This window comes from Culex pipiens, chromosome 3 (assembly GCF_016801865.2).
Source record: "Culex pipiens pallens isolate TS chromosome 3, TS_CPP_V2, whole genome shotgun sequence".
In the NCBI taxonomy this organism is placed as follows: Eukaryota; Metazoa; Arthropoda; class Insecta; order Diptera; family Culicidae; genus Culex; species Culex pipiens.
Window position 1 is genome coordinate 137,084,241 of NC_068939.1, and position 19,556 is coordinate 137,103,796.

At 42.6% G+C, this 19,556-nt stretch overlaps 1 protein-coding gene across 1 annotated transcript in view; it reads right to left on the minus strand.

The window, feature by feature from the left end:
- Window positions 1-19,556, minus strand: part of LOC120418765 (uncharacterized membrane protein DDB_G0293934) — a 220,584-nt gene that overhangs the window by 25,621 nt on the left and 175,407 nt on the right. The window contains exon 4 of the mRNA XM_039581242.2: window positions 1,580-1,772. Within this exon, the coding sequence (XP_039437176.1) occupies window positions 1,580-1,772 (193 nt within the window). The remainder of the gene's footprint in view (window positions 1-1,579; window positions 1,773-19,556) is intronic.

A 19,556-nucleotide genomic window follows, 5' to 3' on the forward strand; every position in this document is an offset into this window, starting at 1 on the left:
AGTGAGCAAACGCGCGAGCAGCGCTCGCCACGGCTGTCAGAATGTTGACATCCGCAATCATGCAACAAGAGAGCAAAAGAAAGCGCTCGGAAAGGATTTCTGAGGTTTATTTTTGTGGTGCCGCCGCCACCGCAGTGACAGATCGCTGTCAGAACGTGGACACGTACTCACGTGAGCGTGGAGAGAAGGAGTGAGCGCGATAACGAGCAACGAAATATGTCATTTTGAATTATTCAATTTAATTTGATTTAATATAAGCTGACAAAGCAAATTAATTTTGACGAGGTGCGCTCGTGTCGCGTTCTTTTTTACAGGAAGATTTAAAATGTATAAGAGGAAAAGAGAAATTTCATTTTGAATCAATTTTATTACAAAGTTTCAACAAAAAGGTAAACAGTGGTAACTTTTCAAAAGGCCCCATCGATGTATGCAAACAGTTCATCCCACTCGCTAAAAACCCTAGCAAAAGTCCCTCATGTAAAGTACATACACACGCAACTGAGCAAAGCACGACTACGCAAAGGTGCTTACAATCTTTACTATGGCAAAGATCACAAACCACCGATACCTGTCAGAATGAGTTGGTTTTCTCTCCTGTCATCCGAGCATCCGATTCGAGTGGTAGAAACAACAGTTCTCCCATAAGGAATACATTGTAGAAAAAAGCAAAAACTGCTCGAATGGAAGTGTTCCATTAGCTGTGTTGGTTAGCTGTTTCATTGCTGACGTCAGGCCTGCAAACTGTTTCCAACCCAGCGTACACATGAAGCAAACCAAAATGTCAGTTCACCGCTAGCATGTGACTGTAAGCCTACTGTGTCCGTTCAAACACTGCCGCCTGACTCGTGCCGGTCGGCTGCTGGAGAATGAGAGACGTGAAAAATGAGCTACACTCACTCAATTCGTGTCGTATGACTGACTCGTAAAATCCTCTCTAAACACTATTTCGACTATTTTCAAACAATTGAATGGTTCTAGACTGTGCAAAACACTTAAAACAACCATAACTTATGTTCAAAATTGCATTTCCACGCATAAATACCAACTTTTTGTGTAAAAACTTGTTTCTTTATGTGTGTGCGTGCAACGTCGAATGAGCGTTGGTCGACTACTGCCTCGCATTGCAGCTGCTCAGTGAGCTAGGGCACTCACGACTGAGTCGGGTTTGTTTATGTCACGGTTTTGCGGTTCAGTGAATGGATCTGAAAAAATCGTGTATGCGTCGCCGATTTTCGCGTCAGGACCCCTGACATTTTCAGCTCTGGCTGACGTCACCACATTTTTGTGAGTTTTTCCCTCCCAAAACTAGATGGCACCACCGTCAGCTGTCAAGTTGCTCTTGTGTGCCTTGTCTATCGAGGTTTTTAAGCGAAGATGGCGTTCAAATGGTGAACGCCCGAAATGTCAAAATCACGCAGTGGTACCAACATAACGGAAAAAGTGTGCCATGGCATGACAGCCACATTTTTTTTCTAATGTTGGTGCTACTGCGAGATTTTGACTTTTCGGGCGTTCACCATTCGAACGCCATCTTCGCTTAAAAACCTGGATTGTGTTCTCGCGCGCTCCGCACACTTACCTCCATGTTGTGATGGTGGTGGTGGTGGTGATGATGCCGCATCACCAGCGGATGGTGCCCCAGGTGGACGTCCGGGTCCTCGTACGTCACCGAGTGCGCCGCCGAATGCACACCTGTTGCGTCCAGATGGTGCGCCGGACCGCCGCGGGTTGGCGTCTTGCACGGCAGGAAGTTCTGCACTTTCCGCTTGTGTCTGTTGGAGAGAAAGAGAATGCGAAAGGGCATAAAATTAATTGCTTCATTGAAACATAATACACGAGACGCTTGATAGAGTTAATGGCGGTGGTTTACGGTTCCAGCCATAGAATAATAACTAAGATGTTGTGCTCGGATAACCCAAATCTAATCTCAACATGACAGCTGTCAGATTCGTAACAGGAAGAAGTTGCCACCCAAGGTATCCAAACGAACAGGTTGGCAACACTGCTCAACGCTGTCACGTTCAGCGATGTCAAACGAGGGGTAACTCAATTTTCAGCAGCGCTCTTAACCACTCTTCGTCACTCGTCTATGCTAAAAGCCATTACGGCCCAAGGTACACTCTCTGCAGTAGCTAATTAATGTCGTCTTGGTCGCGTCGTTCTTCTGGCAACAACTGCAGTAGAACATCTTCCCCGGCAGACCCGTCAACGGCAGTTCAAAGCAAAGTTCTAATTTATCAACGCGCGTATGTGTCTTAAGTTGCTCCCCGCAAGTCCTAAGTCCCTAGACGGAGTCAAGACAGGAGTAAGATGTATGACTGTCGTCGTTGTCGTCTTCATCTTCATGGCGGTTGTGATAGATGAAATTAGAGTCGAGCAGAATGACGTTCCTGGTGGTGACTTAGGGCGCTCCACTAACTAAATTTAGTTGTTTTGAAAAGGTTAACGCGGAGGGGTCCCACGGGGCTTACTAATCACGGTTCGGTTGACAGAAATCAATTAAGACGCCGTCGGCAGGATGAGCTATGGCCGCCAGACGGCATTAGTGTTTGGTGGTGAAAAGTTGCCTTAAACTTGAATATTTGTAAATAAACTAATGACCCAATGCGAGACGGTTCGATGAACTGAGAGTGTGGTAATTGAGTGATATTAAAAAGCGATTTGATAAATAGTGGCTTTCCCTTCGATCTACCTAAAATAGTGCAACAAAAACTACTCGAAAATCGAGCAGTTTTGACAGCCTGTGTTTCAAAATTGATCAATAGAACTTTATGACATTTCGCGTACGCTCGCTTGAGCACCATTTGGTTTTGCTGGCTGACTAAATTTAACCTCACTTTATTTTCGTGTACGCACACGCAATACATACGCACGTAGATTACTCTATGGAGTACCCGCCGTCGAGCAGGTTTTGACAGTTTGCTCGAACAGATAATTTTGTTTTTAGCTTAATTTTCAAACCAATCGTTTGGTAAGAAGTATTATCTTTGGTAAAGAGGGTGCCTAACTAAAAAATGGTTCCATTTGTTTGACAACAATAAATCACTCGCCGTCGTGCAGTTTTTTTTTATTCGCTCCATATTTAACACAATGTTGAAATTGAAAAAAAAGCCTCAATTGGTGTCAAACCATCGAGTTTTCAGTGTAAAAACTACACATTTTTCCCATTAGTAATACATTGTACAAAAAAGCAAAAAACTGCTCGAAGTGTTCCAATGACAATGGAGCACCCGCAGTCGAGCAGTGTTTGACAGTTCGCTCCATATGAAAACCATTGTAGGAAAAAGCAAAAACTGCTCGAATGGAAATGCTCCATAGCCAAAGTTGCACCCACCAACAGCTAGTGCAAGAATCCCTCGATGCCGTAGTCAATTTCAATTTCCACAAACCGCCTCTCTTTGATTTGCCACCCTGTGTGGGTGTGTGTGTGTGTCTGTCAAAAGTAATTAAATTGAGCCAACGTTTGCCAACTGTCACCCCGTCACCGATTCTTGCCGGGGCTGGTCTCGGCTTCCTTCCAACTAATATCTATCCAGGATCGGATCCAACATTGTAGCCAGCAAAGCCGGGTAGCTTTGGCAAATATTCGTTAGAAAGGACATCGATAGGTATCAATTTCCTTTGGATGAAAAGAGATGTGCAACAAAAAAAAAGAGAGCCCAAACTGTGCGGACACAAATCCTGGACCGAAAGTGACCGGAAGGCTTCGATCCAAACAGCGTTGCCAGATGTACAGATATTTGGCACATACCAAACACTCAAACTAATTATTTTTACAGTTAAAATACACTTGAGTAGTTTTTGTAAACTGCACTAAAAAGATAAACATTTTTTGCATCTTTTTACTTGTTTAGTTTTTGATAAAAATGTTTTTCTTTAAAGTTATACTTGATTGAGTGTTTGGTCTGTGCCAAAAATATCTGTACGTGTGGCAAGCCTGGATCCAAACGTATGACGACTGCTGGTGGTGACCAGTCTTGGCAAAATCTTATATTGTTGAGTATTCTGTTCATATGTCAAATTTGGGTGAATTTTACTAAAATCATGGAAAGTTTCATGCAACTTTGAGTGAAATTTTTTCAAATCTAATGATTTGTTACACACATATTTCTGACCGAGTTTGGTTTTGGTGACAGTTGCTGCAAAACAAAATAGTTTGTTGAGTACTGGTACTCATTTTATGGTTTTAGAAGCTTTGTGGTAAATAAATACATTTAACTTGAATCTGAAAGCTTTTCCCAGCCCTGATCACTCCACACCGAGTCCACAAAGTGGTCAGATCCAGCATCCTTCACCCTCCACCGGTTCCACCGGGAACTAATTTCTCCACCGAAAGCCATTCAATCAAAGGCTAATCAAAGCGACAGTCGCCGCACTCGACCGGAGAACCGGCGTCGGTGGAGGGAAAAAGTTTCCGATATCATTCCCGGGGACACTCGACTGGCCAGCCACATCAGACATCGGTTGACATTGCCAGGCTGCAGGATATATTTATACCCGGTTCCCTCTCGACTGCCACCCCACAAGCTTTCTTTATGGATTGACTTTTTATCAAATCACTTTTCTTCCTTCTCGGAGGGCTTTTCCCTTTTTTTCGCTCTATACCTACTTGCTACCCAGCCCAGCAGTGCCATCCACTTTCTGTCAAGTTTCCGATATCGCTTTGATATGATTTTGATTTTATGCGCTTCTTTGCGCAATTTTCCGCCCCACCGGAACCCGCTGTCGGGGGGCAGGGTTGCCAGAATGGAAACGAATTTGGCGGTACCGCTGACATTGAATGTCAGAGGAGTACTGGTTGTTGACAGCTGTCAGACGCTGGTTGAGACAGTTTAGTAGTATACCCAGCTGATTCGAGCAGTTTTTTAGTAAGAAATGACAGTTCTCCCAAAAGAAATACATTGTAGAAAATGCAATAACTGCTCGAATGGAATGTTCCAGTGTTGATGGTGATAGACTGATTTGCCAAGAATCAGTGTCAAAACATTTAGGTTCCAAATAATGAAATATTGAGAAAATGCGAACGCTTCCCGATTTGGCAACCCTGTCACTGTCATGTTTGCTTCGAGCTGGAGGACGGCAAGAACGGCAAAAAAGTCCCGATCGGATATATCGATGGGTTCCGTCATGCGGCAAATAAGATGAAAGTTAGCTCGTTATCGTTAGATAACTCCTCAGTGCGAGGAAGCGGTCACCACCCGGGTTGGGTAAAAGTTTGTTTTCCAACGGATCATCATCGTCGTCGTCGATGTCAAAGTTGGCGCGGGGTCATCTGTGCGATACCGGGGGTTGCTTTCCGGGACTAGTTGTGAGGACATACATCACAAATGAGACAGTTTAGTGGTCGTATAACGATTTGGGAACATCAACTTGGATGATTTGCGCTGGTCGTAATTCGGCTTTGAGCGGAAGCAACAGTTGGAGATTGGAGATTGATTTGAAATAGAGCTAAAGCACACAGAAGGTCTTACCAAAGGTCCTAAGCCGTATTTGTTTAGCATAGAACTAAGCCCTTTGGCATTGTTCTGATTTGGAACGTTGTTTGTCAACAGTGAACTGTCACTAAATACAAATGGTAACACTGATTTTGTAAACACAAATGAAGTTTCTGATTGCAGTAGTAGTTGACTGCTCGAATGCCTTTGTTTTATTTGAAGATGTCGTTTCGAGCAGCGGCATAAATGTAGAACCTGTTCGAGTGGTAGAAGTGACAGTTCTCCCATACGGAATAAATACATTGTAGAAAAAAGCAAAAACTGCTCGAATGAAATTGCTCCATTGTAGAAAAAGCCAAAACTGCTCGAATGGACGTGCTCCATTGGTTTTCGACGCCGAGAGGTGATTCAACATTTAAAATTAGACTAATTTTTCTTGATAATCTTAAACTTCAAGCTTTATCACCTTAAAAATGTGTTTTTCTAACCTTCTCTTCGAACTGTCCATCGCCTAAACCGATAGCAGAGAAACTCCAACAAAGCAATAACTCGCCATATTTGCCAGCTTACATGCACCAAGGGGTTAGCCACTTGTCATGACCACACGGACGCCACCACCCCTGGTGGAAAAAGGATTCAATTAAGAAGATTAAGCCCCCCCACCACCGCAAGCGGATTTGCTGTGGGTGTGCGGTAAGTGTCCTCTCACACAAACCGCACAAACACACCCACATCGAGAAAAGGGGGGCAAGCCCGAAGCAGCGGTTTGTCGAGCATGTAATCCTTTTGATGAACATAACCTCCGCACAAGATGTTTACCTACTTGACGAGCTTGCTACTGCTGGGAGTGTTTGCAGTCGCCGTTCATAGACGGGCGATGAAGACGTTTGACACTTATTAGGCTTGTGAAGATCTGTCACTTTTGACAACCGCTGCCAAACGAAAATCAAAACAAGCGTTTTTTTTAAACAGGAGCGGTGGTGGGACTTTGCACCACCATACGTGTCAAAAATGGTAACAATGGAGCACCTGCACTCGAGCAGTTTTTGACAGTTCGCTCCATAAGAAATACATTGTAGAAAAAAGCAAAAACTGCTCGAATGGAAGTGCTCCATTCATATCAGATTAGGCGAGATGATTTTTCTAGGGTTGCAATCCTGTCAAACTGAAAATGTCATCAGTTTGTTTGATAATAAACATTTTAAAAGCACCAGTGCTGCCAGTTTTTCGCAATGCTTCTGATATGAAGTCTATGCAGCGCACAAAGGGGGAACAAAGCAGCGCCCGGGATTCCGTGATCCGACAAAGGATTCGGTCCCAGATCTTCGCACACGCAGACAGCGAGAAAATTTAATAAAGTTAATTTATTAGGACGGACAGATGAAAAACTTTGCCATTTCCCGTGCTTTCTTTCCGTGTGTCCATCCCGACAGCACGGTATTTGCGAAAGTAACATAAAACTTTTTCCCCCAGCTGGACACACGACGTGGTTTGGCATCCCAGCTTTTTCGGTCAGCCTGGATGCGGTCAGGTAGACCACCACACAAAGGAAATTCCGGTGTGAGTGCCCATTTCCGACAAAAGGGGGATGTTCACCACCATCACCAACGTGTGACTGCCATAAGTCTTGTCAATTTGCTCTGGCCCGCTCGTGGGCACGAAGAGTTGAGCTCAGTCAATTTCTCCCATCCCTAGGGTTCCGGAGGATTCGGTTTTTGCCCAAACTCCTGTGCCATTCCCGGCCGGAGATAAGGTAGAAATTAATAGTTTTTGTCCCCTTGTGCTCCCTGCCATCGCTGGGATTTACCTTTCCGGGGTAATATTTGTTTTTCGGATTAACGACTATACGGTCGGTGGGTTGGGACCGATGGGAACCATTCTACGTAAGTGACCGGCAAGGAGCTAAATCGATTCGACAGCATTAGCCGGAAGTTTTTCTTTGCTCGGGCGGACGATTTGCAGGAAAGTTAGTTGTCAGGTTGAAGAGCTGTACGGGAAGTTGGGGCTTTGATCCAGAGTTACGAATCGTCAAATATCTCGTGGCATAGTTGCCAGATAAGTTTTTTGAAGTAATTGGATTTGAATCGGTACACTCCTCCTTAAATTATTCCCCAAATCACCCTGCACGCCAGCTTCCAAGCTGGGTTCAGTCGTTCCGCTTTAATCCAATTGCTCGGGAGGAAACTGGCACTTTGTGTCGAGTCAGCAACAAATCCTTGGGAAAAACACAGCTCAGGGTGGTGGTGGTGACAGGACACCGGACGTCGGGCGATTTATCCTTTTCAACGCCCACACCCCCGGGTTCGCGCTCTCCTTTAAAGCAGGCCAAGTCGAGCGTGAAAATGATCCCTTGTAGCTGTTTAATTTTTATGAGCTCCGGTGACAGCCCTGGCGCAGCTTTCCGGATAAATGACGGAGGAAATTCGTCGTCTGGACCCTTGTTGGTTGGGAAAACAAATTAAAATTTTATGAATATTCATCGTCCGCGGTGGCACTTTGCGTTGAAAGGCTTAAGATCCGGAACCACGGAAAGAGACAGGATCGCAATTTCGCCACAGCTAATGGCTTTCTGACAGGCCCATGGCCGAGTGCGGATCGATGTTTGTTTTCTTTACCGGTACACGGTGACGTTCGGGACCGTCCGGCTGTTTTGGTTTGTGGTCGCAGATCAAACGTAAACAAAATGATTTATTCACGCCGGGGAAAAAGGTTACTAACTGTTGATGTGCACACATGTGTTTCGCAGGACGGAGCACAAAGAGCGTGGACTTCCCACTGGGAATCTCAATTTACGTTTTGGGGCCGTCCCGGAGGGGAATCGGACTTTGGCTCATCAAAGATAATCGAAGAGATTTATGTTTCAAAACAAAACTTCAAATTGACACGAGACATTCCTGTCTTGAATAGTTTGAACTTGTCTTGAACGACTCTTGTCTTGAACGACTCTTGTCTTGAACGACTCTTGTCTTGAACGACTCTTGTCTTGAACGACTCTTGTCTTGAACGACTCTTGTCTTGAACGACTCTTGTCTTGAACGACTCTTGTCTTGAACGACTCTTGTCTTGAACGACTCTTGTCTTGAAAGATTCTTGTTTCTACTCTTGTTTCGGTATTTTTTCATCACCTCTCGAGACATAACCTTTGATCTTACCTCCATAACTGCTCCGCAAAAACTTTTCCTGTAAATCCATTACCTAAAACCGCAATGTTTTTTTTTCTTCAAATCAATCAACAAACAAAACCAATCCAGCAAGTGTCTGCAACTTTTGCGGACGACGACAGACGACAAACTCGCCCTGTCAGCCGGCGTCGTCGTCGTCTGTCAAAACGAGGCCCGCCAGACCAAACACTCTCGAATTTCACGCCGCGACACAAACACACTCAGAACTTTCCCATGTGCTTTCAGATGAAGAGAGTGAGAGAGAATGTGTGCTATGCACGGTTGACAAACTTCCAATCAACGCGTGCACTGCCTCGTCGAACTCTGCGGCTTCTTTGTTTATCTTATCGTTCTTCGACCAAGTTCTTCGATTCGTGCGAGACTGCAACTGTGGCACAGCCTGCTGCGGCTTCGCCGCAAGACTACTGCTGTCAAGTACATGTACTGCTCTTCCCGATCTGCTGATGCGGTATTTATTTATCGTGGTACGTGGCAGCGCATCTTCCCCGAAGGCACCCACAAACCCTAATCAACACACTCGTCGCGGAGAGCTACCACCGCCACATGGTGTGATGAGTTCCGCACTTTGAAGAAAGTTCTCTGGAAAGATCATCTGTACCATGCCGGAATTCCACGCAGCGCGATGATTGATGGTGGAATTCCGCTGAAATTGATTTTAAAATAATATTTATTTTAGATTCCCGACCTTTTGGTTGTTGTTGTTGTTGAGACTTCCGCGCGCGCGTCACATGCCTTGTGCTTGTGTAGCACTGAGCGAGTTTTGTTGGCGATGTTTATCTTGCGGATAAAAGGCACATGATTGACGCTGCAAATTGTTGCTACTGCGTTGGGGTTTCAGCGAGATTCGGGGCGGGAATCACGGGATTGTTTGGGGGATTGGGGAAGTTGGTTGGTTTATGCACATGTTGGCAAATCATGGTGATGTGTTGAGCCAGTTTGTAGAGATGATGTGCTTCTGAGTTTGAAACAGCATTATTTGGTTGTAAACTTTAGCTTGACTTTTTGAGACCGTCTCGAATAGCATGTTTGCGAGATATGATGTATATAATCTATTTTAAAACGTTTGAAAAATAATCAACTTCAGAATTGTCCTCTCAGGTCAACTCTGCTCAATAATGAGCTCAACAAACCCCACCTTAGACCGGCCTAACCGAGTGTCCAATTAAGGCTCAACCATTCTCCACCGAGCACGTTCGCACGAAATCAATTTTCATATTTGAATAATTACAGTCACCAATCGACCCCACCCGACGTCAACGTCTCCCGCTATTGGTGTCGAGTTGCAGAACCTGCCAAAAAATCAATTATCGAACGTTTAGTAGGTCAACCATCCGTCGATCATGTCCGAGTAATTAACCCCCCACACGCGCGACGACCCTAACCCGTCCCGTCCTAGACCGACGGGTTTCGAAAAACGGACACTTCCCACAACCTCGTCCCTCATCAATGGCTCAATAAATTAATCACGGCCCGATAATCGCTTAGTCAAGGTATAAATTACACCGGCAAAACGGCCGTCCGACGTGACGGACCTTTGTTTGGGGGCTGGGCGGCCAAGTTTGAGCGGGGTCCACGTTGAAGGTGGAGATCAATAACAACCGATTATATGGGCAACTCCAACGACGACACGGTCCTCCAAACGGCAGCGTTTGGAAATTATGTAAATTTTGTCTAGTCCTATCACAACAGCTCGAGCAAAAGAATACACGAAACCCTTTCCACAAACTGAGTTTGGGGTCCCTCAACCGGGCATCATTGGGAGCAGTCTGGTGTTTTTTGGGCTATCTCGCACTAATCTACACCGAATGTAAATCGCTCGACATCAGTCTCAAGACATTGCCGGGGTTGTGCTAGCTTGCTACTGCGGTCACTTTTGCAGAACAAACCGATTAACAACTACAAAAAATGCCTTCACCCGAGATTTGAACGCGAGCACTTTGGATCAACACTTTTTCTCCTTACCGCTGTGCTACACTGAAATAAAAAAAAGTACCAAATTCCTAAATTCTAGGAATTTTGCCTCCTTTCCTTATTAAGTAATACAAAAAACCCGATTACTGAATAAGGAAAAGAGGCAAAATTCCTAGAATTTAGGAATTTGGTACTTTATATTTATTTCAGTGTACGGTTGCTTGATAACAGAAACGTAGTTTATGTTAACATGCCAATGTCGAAGTGTAAACAAAGAGTCTATCCTGCTCACGTCAGTTGATGTTTACATTAGGAACGAGCAGAATTGTCTTTTGCAAGCAGTAAATAACATGACCAAACTTTTCGGCACCCTCAGCAAACGTCAAACCATACAAAATTGCTGCCGGATCTTTTCCGGGAGAGATCCGGAAAAGGATCCGGCAGCAATTTTGTTTGGTTTGACGTTTGCAGAGGGCGCTGAAAAAAGGTAAACAAATCAATTCGTGCATCAGCCAGGGATGCCACATTTGAAGATTTTCGAGCACAGGCTCAATGCTCAAATGTATTGTTTTGCCATGTTATTCGATGATTTTTAATTAAATGAATTACTCACGAAAAAGATAACAATGTTTTGCTTCTTTTGCCAAAAACAGATTTGTGAAATATTATTTTGCCATCAAGTTAAACTCATTTGCGTTTTTGTGATGTGCCCGAAAATCTTCAAAATCTGGCATGCCTGGCATCAGCCAACAAACTCTTTGTTTATCCTTCGACATTGGCCCAATTTGCATTGTTTTGCTAGAAATGGTTTTGGTTGTCAGAGCTCTTTCATTAGGGCGTACTGTAAACCCCACTTGAGGCAAGATGGCACAACATTGGCCAACCCTTTTTTTTAGAGGGGCGTTCCAAAAGGTAACTCCAACAAAAGTTTCAGCTGCCAGTTGTGCGGGTTGCGCCATTTTGAAACCCTCACCTGCAGGTCCCCACCGCTAATTGGACAAGATCATCCAGCAGCAGCAGCAAAAAAGAGCGCCATCCAGAATAATATAAAGCCATCATAAATTTGTCACGCTCTGGCAAACTCGCGCCAGCACCAACGCAAAAAAAAGAAGGGCAAATTAATATTTCCGTTTAGTTCCTGCGGCAGAACCAGTTAAGGAGGGCAAAAAAGACGCAAACGGTTTTCGAAACAAAAGGCGTGAAAAAGGAAAAGGCACTTTTTTGGCAACATTTGGCGCAACTGCTGGAGGCGCCAGCGGGTAGAAGGAACTCTGGAATCTCGGTGCCGGCCCCAGGCTTGGGCACGAAGAAAAGAGCTTCTTCCTTTGAGGTTCTAATTACCGAGATACAGACTTGGCTAGCGTTGCACGCCAGGGGTGGCAAGTCGCGAGATTGTTCGAAAAGTACCTACTCTGCAAAAAACGTTGGACTTTTTGACATTCTGGATAGTCATCCAGATACAGTTTGACTCAATTATCCGAAGGCCCTGGGAAAATTACACGCTGGATATACGTCATGAAATCCCATCTGAAGTCCCATACATATCTTCGGATAATCGAAATTTCGGATAATTGAAATTTCGGATAATCGAGAATTCAGATAATCTAGTCAAAGGTGTAGTTTGGTTATCCGGATAGTTGCTGTTAAAATAACTAAAGATCTATGATCTGAAGCCCCATACAAATCTTCGGATAATCGAAGTTTCGTATAATCGAGGATTCAGATAATCGAGTCTGGACTATACCATACAAAGGTATAGTTCGGTTATCCGGATAACCCAAGTAACATTTTTTCCAAGAGTTCTACAAGAGCTCTTCAAGATAGCTACAGCATAGCAGTTTGGACCGTGGTAGGATAAAATTCTCTTCAAAACTTCTTCGGGAGTTTGGAAGAGTACATGAAGAGAGTTTTATCCTACCGCGGTCCAAACTGCTATGCTGTAGCTATCTTGAAGAGCTCTTGTAGAACTCCTGGAAAAAAATGTTACTTGGGAATTGCAGTTAAAATAGCCAAAAATCTATTATCTGGAGTTCCATACAAATCATCGGAAAATCGAAGTATCGGATAATCGAGGATTCAGATGATCGTATCTGGAATTTTCCATCCAAAGTTATAGTTCGATTTTCCGGATAATTGCTGTTAAGATAGCCAAAAATCTATTATCTGAAGTCCCATACAAATCTTCGGATAATCGAACTTCGGATATTCGAAATTTCGGATAATCGAGGATTCAGATAATCGAGTCTGGACTTTACCATACAAAAGGTATAGATCGATTATCCAGATAATTGCTGTTTAGGTAGCCAAAAATCATTATCTGAAGTCCCATACAAATCTTCGGATTATCGAAGTTTCGGATAATCGAGGATTCAGATAAACGAGTTTGGGCTTTACCGTACAATGATATAGTTCGGGTATTCGGATTATTGTTGTTTAGATAGTCAAAAATCCACATATTTATTCGGATAATTGCTGTTAAGATAGTCTTAAATCCACATATTTAGTCCCGGTAGTGTATTATGGATAATCTTGAAAGTGACCGGATAATATATAAAATCGCAATATTTCCGAAATTCTAGTAAATATCTAGAATTTCGGAAATATTTCGATTTTATAATAATCTGGATAATGTCATCCACTGGATCATCCTGGATAAGCTTATCCTTGGCCTATCCGGATAATTTATGTCTGTTACTAACGTGCTGTGAAGAGTCCGGTTATGCACCTAGGTAATTATCCGGACTGATAACAATCCAAACACTTCTTTAAAAACACGGATGGATAAAGATAAACTCCAGTTAGTCTGATGGTTGGAATTGTATACATAATAATCAGGATAATTACTTTCTTATCCTTGGGATAGTCGTGTATTTTGACCGATCTTACAATCTAGAAGAAAAAAAAACTGCTGGAACGCCCGTACCTTTACAACTTGGATATCCGAAATCTATCACTTGGATATCCTAAGTTGTTATCCAGACAACAAGGACCACAATCAAATAACCTAGATTCAAAAATATTACAGTCTAATCGGACTATCCAGAATTCCAAGTCTCAGAGATATCCGGATTATTATATCCCAGTTTTGACACTTTTTTGGACTGATTCTGAATATGTACATGAAAAAAAATCCAGTTTCATTCGAGGAACCCCTGATCTCCCGAGTACTGCCGCCTTCTGTACCGCAACAATTTGCCGGGGTTCCGCACCAACGCCTTACCGGATGACATTTCTCTAGGTATACGGAAAGTTTTTTCTCCTTTTCTCCCTCCACAGCATTGGTGGAATGGTCGTGCCGGAAGCCACGACGAGACAACTTTCGGCCCGCGAGACAATTCATTTGTGGGGCTCCGGAAGAAACTTTGCTCCCTCTGCTGAAAGAAACGAATTCCGGCGGTGAGGACAAGTTAATAAACCACAACCGCGCAAGTATTGGCTGACTGGAAAAATTAAATGTCACACCAGAGAAGGTGGAGGGAGGAAGCCATGTTGGTTTCGATGTTGCTTGAATTTTTCAGCGAGTTGGCGCCGTTCTTTTTTCTCCGGTCCCAAAATAACCAGCGGAAGCAGCTTCCGAAAGAGGGGGGCAACGTGTGTGGAAAGCATAATTTTTCGGCAGTTCGTGCCTTATCTGGTATCGGCAGTGCCGCGCCGCAGCAACTCCACGTTTTATGGGTCTCGTCGAGTGTCCTGGCGGTGGTATTGCCATATTGGGCGCTGTGTGTCCCACTTTTCATAAGTTCGGGAAACAACTCGGCCACAGACTTGTCAGACTTTAAATTTGACTTGATTCGGATGAGAAATGAAATTTTAAGTGGTTTCCTTAAGGCAAGACAGAAAGCAAAAGAGCAACTCTCATTCCTCAAGATTGCTACCGTTTGCTCTGCAAAACGGAAAAAAGGGAGAGAACAGGAAAAAAGAGAGTTGCTCTCATGCTCACTGTCTTGCCTCAAGACACTTCCTCTCCATTTGTCATTAGTTTGTTTACACCCAAAAGGCCTATTCAATTTACTTCAATTTCAAGTTTAAAATTAGAGCAAAGTGATGGTGATTCAACGCCCAAGTCTGACCAGTCTGTGGTCGTCAAACCGCCTACGCCCGGCATTGACAGAGCGGTCCGAATTTGTCACTTGCCCATAAAATGGAAACTCGGTGAAAGGGGGACGGCGAGGAGGGGTTTTCTGCCAAGAACGTGACTAAACTGTTGAAAAAACCCCCCGGGAAGCCCACGATCAAAATTAATAAATAAGGTCGATAAAAGCGACTTGATGGCGGAAGCAATCAAAGTGCTTCTTCCGTTGTTGAATGAAGAAAAAAAAAAGCGAGGATGTCTCGAGACTCCTTTGGAAGTAATAGAGTGGGTTAATCAGCTTTCAACTTGTTGAGAAATTGTCCTCGAAAAGCCCTCGAGCGTATCCCGAATCTTTAGCTGAGACTCCACGAGAAGGTAGAGACAGGTTAAAGTTTTCGTTTTTTTAGCTGGAGATGACAATTTTGAACCGCAATTTCTGTCAAGGGTTTCATCCTTTCCTGGGGTTGTCGTAGAGCTATACAAATCAGAACGATGTAGGAAAAGCTTTTGTCAACTGAATTTCCTTTCGTTTCTTGATAGTTTTGAAGAGGAAAAGTAATGAAATCACGAAGAATCGCGAAACTTATGCATAAATCTCCCAAAAGTCCATCATTCATTTATTGAACGGTTACTTTGAATGTTCGCAAACTCACCACGACAATTTTTAATTCACCACAGCTCAGTTACAAACGTTTGACTGTTGCTTGAAACATTATGCTCAACGTGAACTGTCACAAGAGGAAGTGTAAAGGACTGTTTGTTTACATCCAAGGTGTGTTCGTATTGTAAATTTACTACCGAATTATTATTCACATACCATGCATTGCTTAATACACAGACAAACAGACGTACTTAATGAACATTTTTATCTAAAAACTATCACAATCATGGCTTTCTACCTAAGGTACAGCCTTGTATCACAATTATGTAGTTAGTTAAACGCTTGTATATGAGCTGTGGTGAACTAAAAATTGTCATGGTGAGTTTCCGAACATTCAAAGTAACCGTTAAATTGGCAAATGATAAATTTTTGAGAGATTCATGCATGAGTGTTTGCTCAAATCATCGCGATTCTTCGAGATAACGACTGTAGCTTTGTTTTTGTAATCTACAAGATGCTTGAAATTAATTTCGAACAATTTCCAGTGCCCGAATACACTTGTAGGTGGCCGAGAGGATAGATTTCGCATTTCACTGTACATATTCTGTACATCGTGAAAAAACGCTCACCCGTGGAGAAATGTCGGAACAAGAGACAAACAAAAAAGAAGTTTTCATCCTGCCCACAAAACCTGCGCCGCTGTGTGACATATGTTTCCAGAGCAGATCCCGAGCAGTGTGTAATACACATATCAACAGCGGCAGCAAAAAAAAAAACGGTTGAAGCGATTTCAACGGATTCAACAGTCTGCTGAATGACCCAGAGAGTCTGATGGAGGTTCGAGTGGGAGTCGAAAGAAGAGGCTTCACGGGAAAAACTTTGTTTTGTCAACACACAAAAAACAAGAAGTTTTCAAGCATTCTTGACAGGGGCGCAACAGGCTGAACCCACTTGGGGTTCGTTGTCAAAGGTGGGGCTTACTTTTTTGCTGGGAACGCTTATGAAATCAGTTTTTCTAGTACGAGAGATCCTACAGATCAGAAGCGAAAAACATGAAACGATAACATGAACCGATAGTTTTGTCATAGACAATCTGTCGTAAGTTGCTGTCTTATTATAGAAATTTAGAAAAATCCCAAATAAATTCAAATTTTCATTCGCACCTTAGCTTTTTTGTATTCACCACATCTAATTTTCACTGCCAATCGGGTTGAATTTAGCAGTGGTGAATATAAAATTGTCGTGGTCAATTAACGATTGTTCAAAATCACTGATAATTAGTTGTTCATGCACGTCTTGCTTGTCTTAACCAGAAGGCAGCATCACTGTTTACGTTTGGATGTCAATTGCTTGAACCTTTTTTTGATCTTTACTTGTCCGAACACTTAGTTGTCCAGACAGATGGTTAAAAAAATCTTAATTATTGCACACTTTGCACCAAATCCTCCACCCTTGCAAATCATAACTGCACACCAAATATTTGCACACTTGAAATCCTACCCCTTCTCCCCCCCTTTCGCCTAGAGTGGTGCGTGTCTCGACTGAGCTTTGTTGCTTTCGACCACTTTAGAACAGTTTCAAACTAGGGTGTGTGTCTTGGATAGTTTTTTTCTGCTGTAGTTTGAGGTGTGCACTTTTGTATAGAGCTTTCCACAACTTGCACGATTGTCTAAAAATCTCTGAAATCCGCAATATTACTTTTAATGAGACACTTGTCAATTGCTCGAGAAATCATTTCCAATTTGCTCTAATTTGAATTTCTCACTCAGCGTTAGCAAATTTCCCTCCAATCAGTCCGACGGCCCGGTCCTCAGACGGGCAACCCGTTCGTGAAGAGGTAAACCCACCACTAATGACTGCTAAAAGTGGTGTTTTTTTCGCTGCCACTCTTCCACACTCTCTTGGCTCACTCTCATTAAAAGGATTTTAATTACCTCCGCGTCAACGTGTAGTACGCGACGTCACCGTGCTGGTTGCATAAATTACGGCGCAGACTTGTAAGGGGAGGGGCTGCCGGTGAAAAGTGGCCACGGCGACAAAAAGCGCATTCCGGTGTTTTTAGGGGGAAGTAACGAGTTTTCGGCAAAGACCAACAATCGAAAATTTAACGATTAGTTCGAATTTTTGGTTAGTTGCCAAACCCACCACGTTTCATTATGCATTAGACAGCGGTTGCATGCACGAATAGTACTATAGAGTTATCTACGTGTGCATGTATTGCGTGTACGTACACGAAAAAGATTGAGGTTAAATTTTGTCCGGCCAGCAAAATCAAATCGTGCGCTAGTGTGTGTACGCGAAACGTCATAAAGCTCTATTGCGCTTGGATGTGACGTCTGCCAAACGCGCGAAAATGAGCTGTGGTGGATTTAAAATTGATGTGGTGAGCTTCGATCACTCAAATTGACCGTTAATATGATGATTAATTTGAAAAGAGGATTGTGTCCAAGGATTATATTCAAACCTAGAGTTTTTTTGAAAAGGTCCTATAAACCAAATTTAATTTTTGCTTTTTGTGTGTTTTTAGAACCGCCTTGAGTCAGGGGTATTAAAAAACACTCAAAAAGCAAAAAACCCAAGTAACAATTTAAGTTTTGTTCCTTTCCTGAAGAGATATTCAAGTTATCTTAGCCAAAAATGATCATAAAGCTAACTTATCTCCAGAACAACAATAAATCAGCATTAAACCTGAGTTAAGAGCAAAGTGGACTATTTTAGGAGGTTATCAAGAGCTTTTATCAGGAGTTATCTAAAACTAAGCAACTTTAACGTTGATTTTTACAACACTCTGTAAATGGTCTTAATTACCTTTATAAAACTTGTTTGCAAGCTTCTTGAATTTATTAACTAATAGAAGAGCTCTTCATGACTGTAATAAAGTATTCTTAAACTTGTAAGCTCTTGTTGAAGATAAAATAGATTTGTCGAAGTGAAACAGGTTCTTAATTTTATTTCGTAAATTCCATTTATTCTTTATGAATAAAAACACAATTGACAAAAGAACTGTAGCTTAAAATGATAATTATATTATACAAACAAAATTAATATTACTGCGACTTAATGCAGCCGATCTAATGGTTAAATTCATGCCATGGAAATTTCACTGATTGATTTTCTGAGATACTTCGAAAAAATATGGACCGTAGGAGTAAATCATTAAAAAAAACATTGATTTTAATTTTTTTGAGGAATTTTGTTCGCCAATACCAACATGGCTACCATTTTTCGCCGTTATTTTTCATGTTAATATGGCTGATCTTATTAAAACGATTATTTCTTACTTAAAGCTTTTGTGAAACTATTTTTTCTTGAGAAGCTCTTGTCCTAGCCTCTTTAAGAGTCATGTTTCTAGAAAAGCTCTTGTTCAAGATTGAGTAAGAAGTCAAAGGCTGATGTAAGCTTTAAAGAGGTTTTGATCCAGAGCAAAAGGCGTAGTACTGCGACCGTAGTGCATGCATACATTAGTTCGCAGAAGGTAGATCCGACAATAAATCTCTGAATTTCTTTTCCCTAGCTAAATAAAAACAAAGGTTGTGATTTTTTCAATTCAATTTATTTATTTGTTGTAAGTGGGCCAAATCATCGTTTAGCACACATGTTTTTCTTACATGGAAGAATTTGTCATCCATCATAAAATAATTTAGCCAAAACATCGCTGTTTTTTTTATTTTTGATAACGAACACAACACCACCAATCCGAGGGACGAGTTTATTATCTTCTCGAAAGGTTTTATCCGACTGGTCCTCGAATGTTCTGTCGCTGCTTCCGTCGAGACGTCGATGAGGAAACGCCAAAAAAAATCCGTACCAGGACAAACGGATAGAAGAGAGGTCCCACTAAGCCGGGCGTTGGTGACTTCTGCAAACAAATCCGGATCGACACGATCTTCAACCAGTTGACCAGCGAACCTGAACTGTGGCCACGGGAGTGGCGGCCATAATGGCGATTCGCGTGCTGCTCGATCACGACGTGTCGGAGTGAAATGTATTGCTGGACACGCATGCTAACGAATTCGGCTTGCACCCGACCTCGTACACTTTTCCGAAGGTGAAAATCGTAACGTCCACGCGTGATTCGGATTACGAAAAAACGTAATTCTCGGAATTAGCACTTAGACACTAAACCGAACGACAGCGACATCTTGTACGAATGATTTGCGAATGTGAGTGATTTGACAGATCAAATTCAAACAATCTGGAAATATGCTTTCATAAAGCGGAATAGTTTCAATTGAGTTTTAATGCAGTTTTGGGAAGTTAAGTTGTCTTGAAATTAACCTCTTTGGGATAACTTTAAGTAAAAAACCTAGGTGTGGCATAAAACTATGTTCCATATTCCTAAAATACTCTTGAAG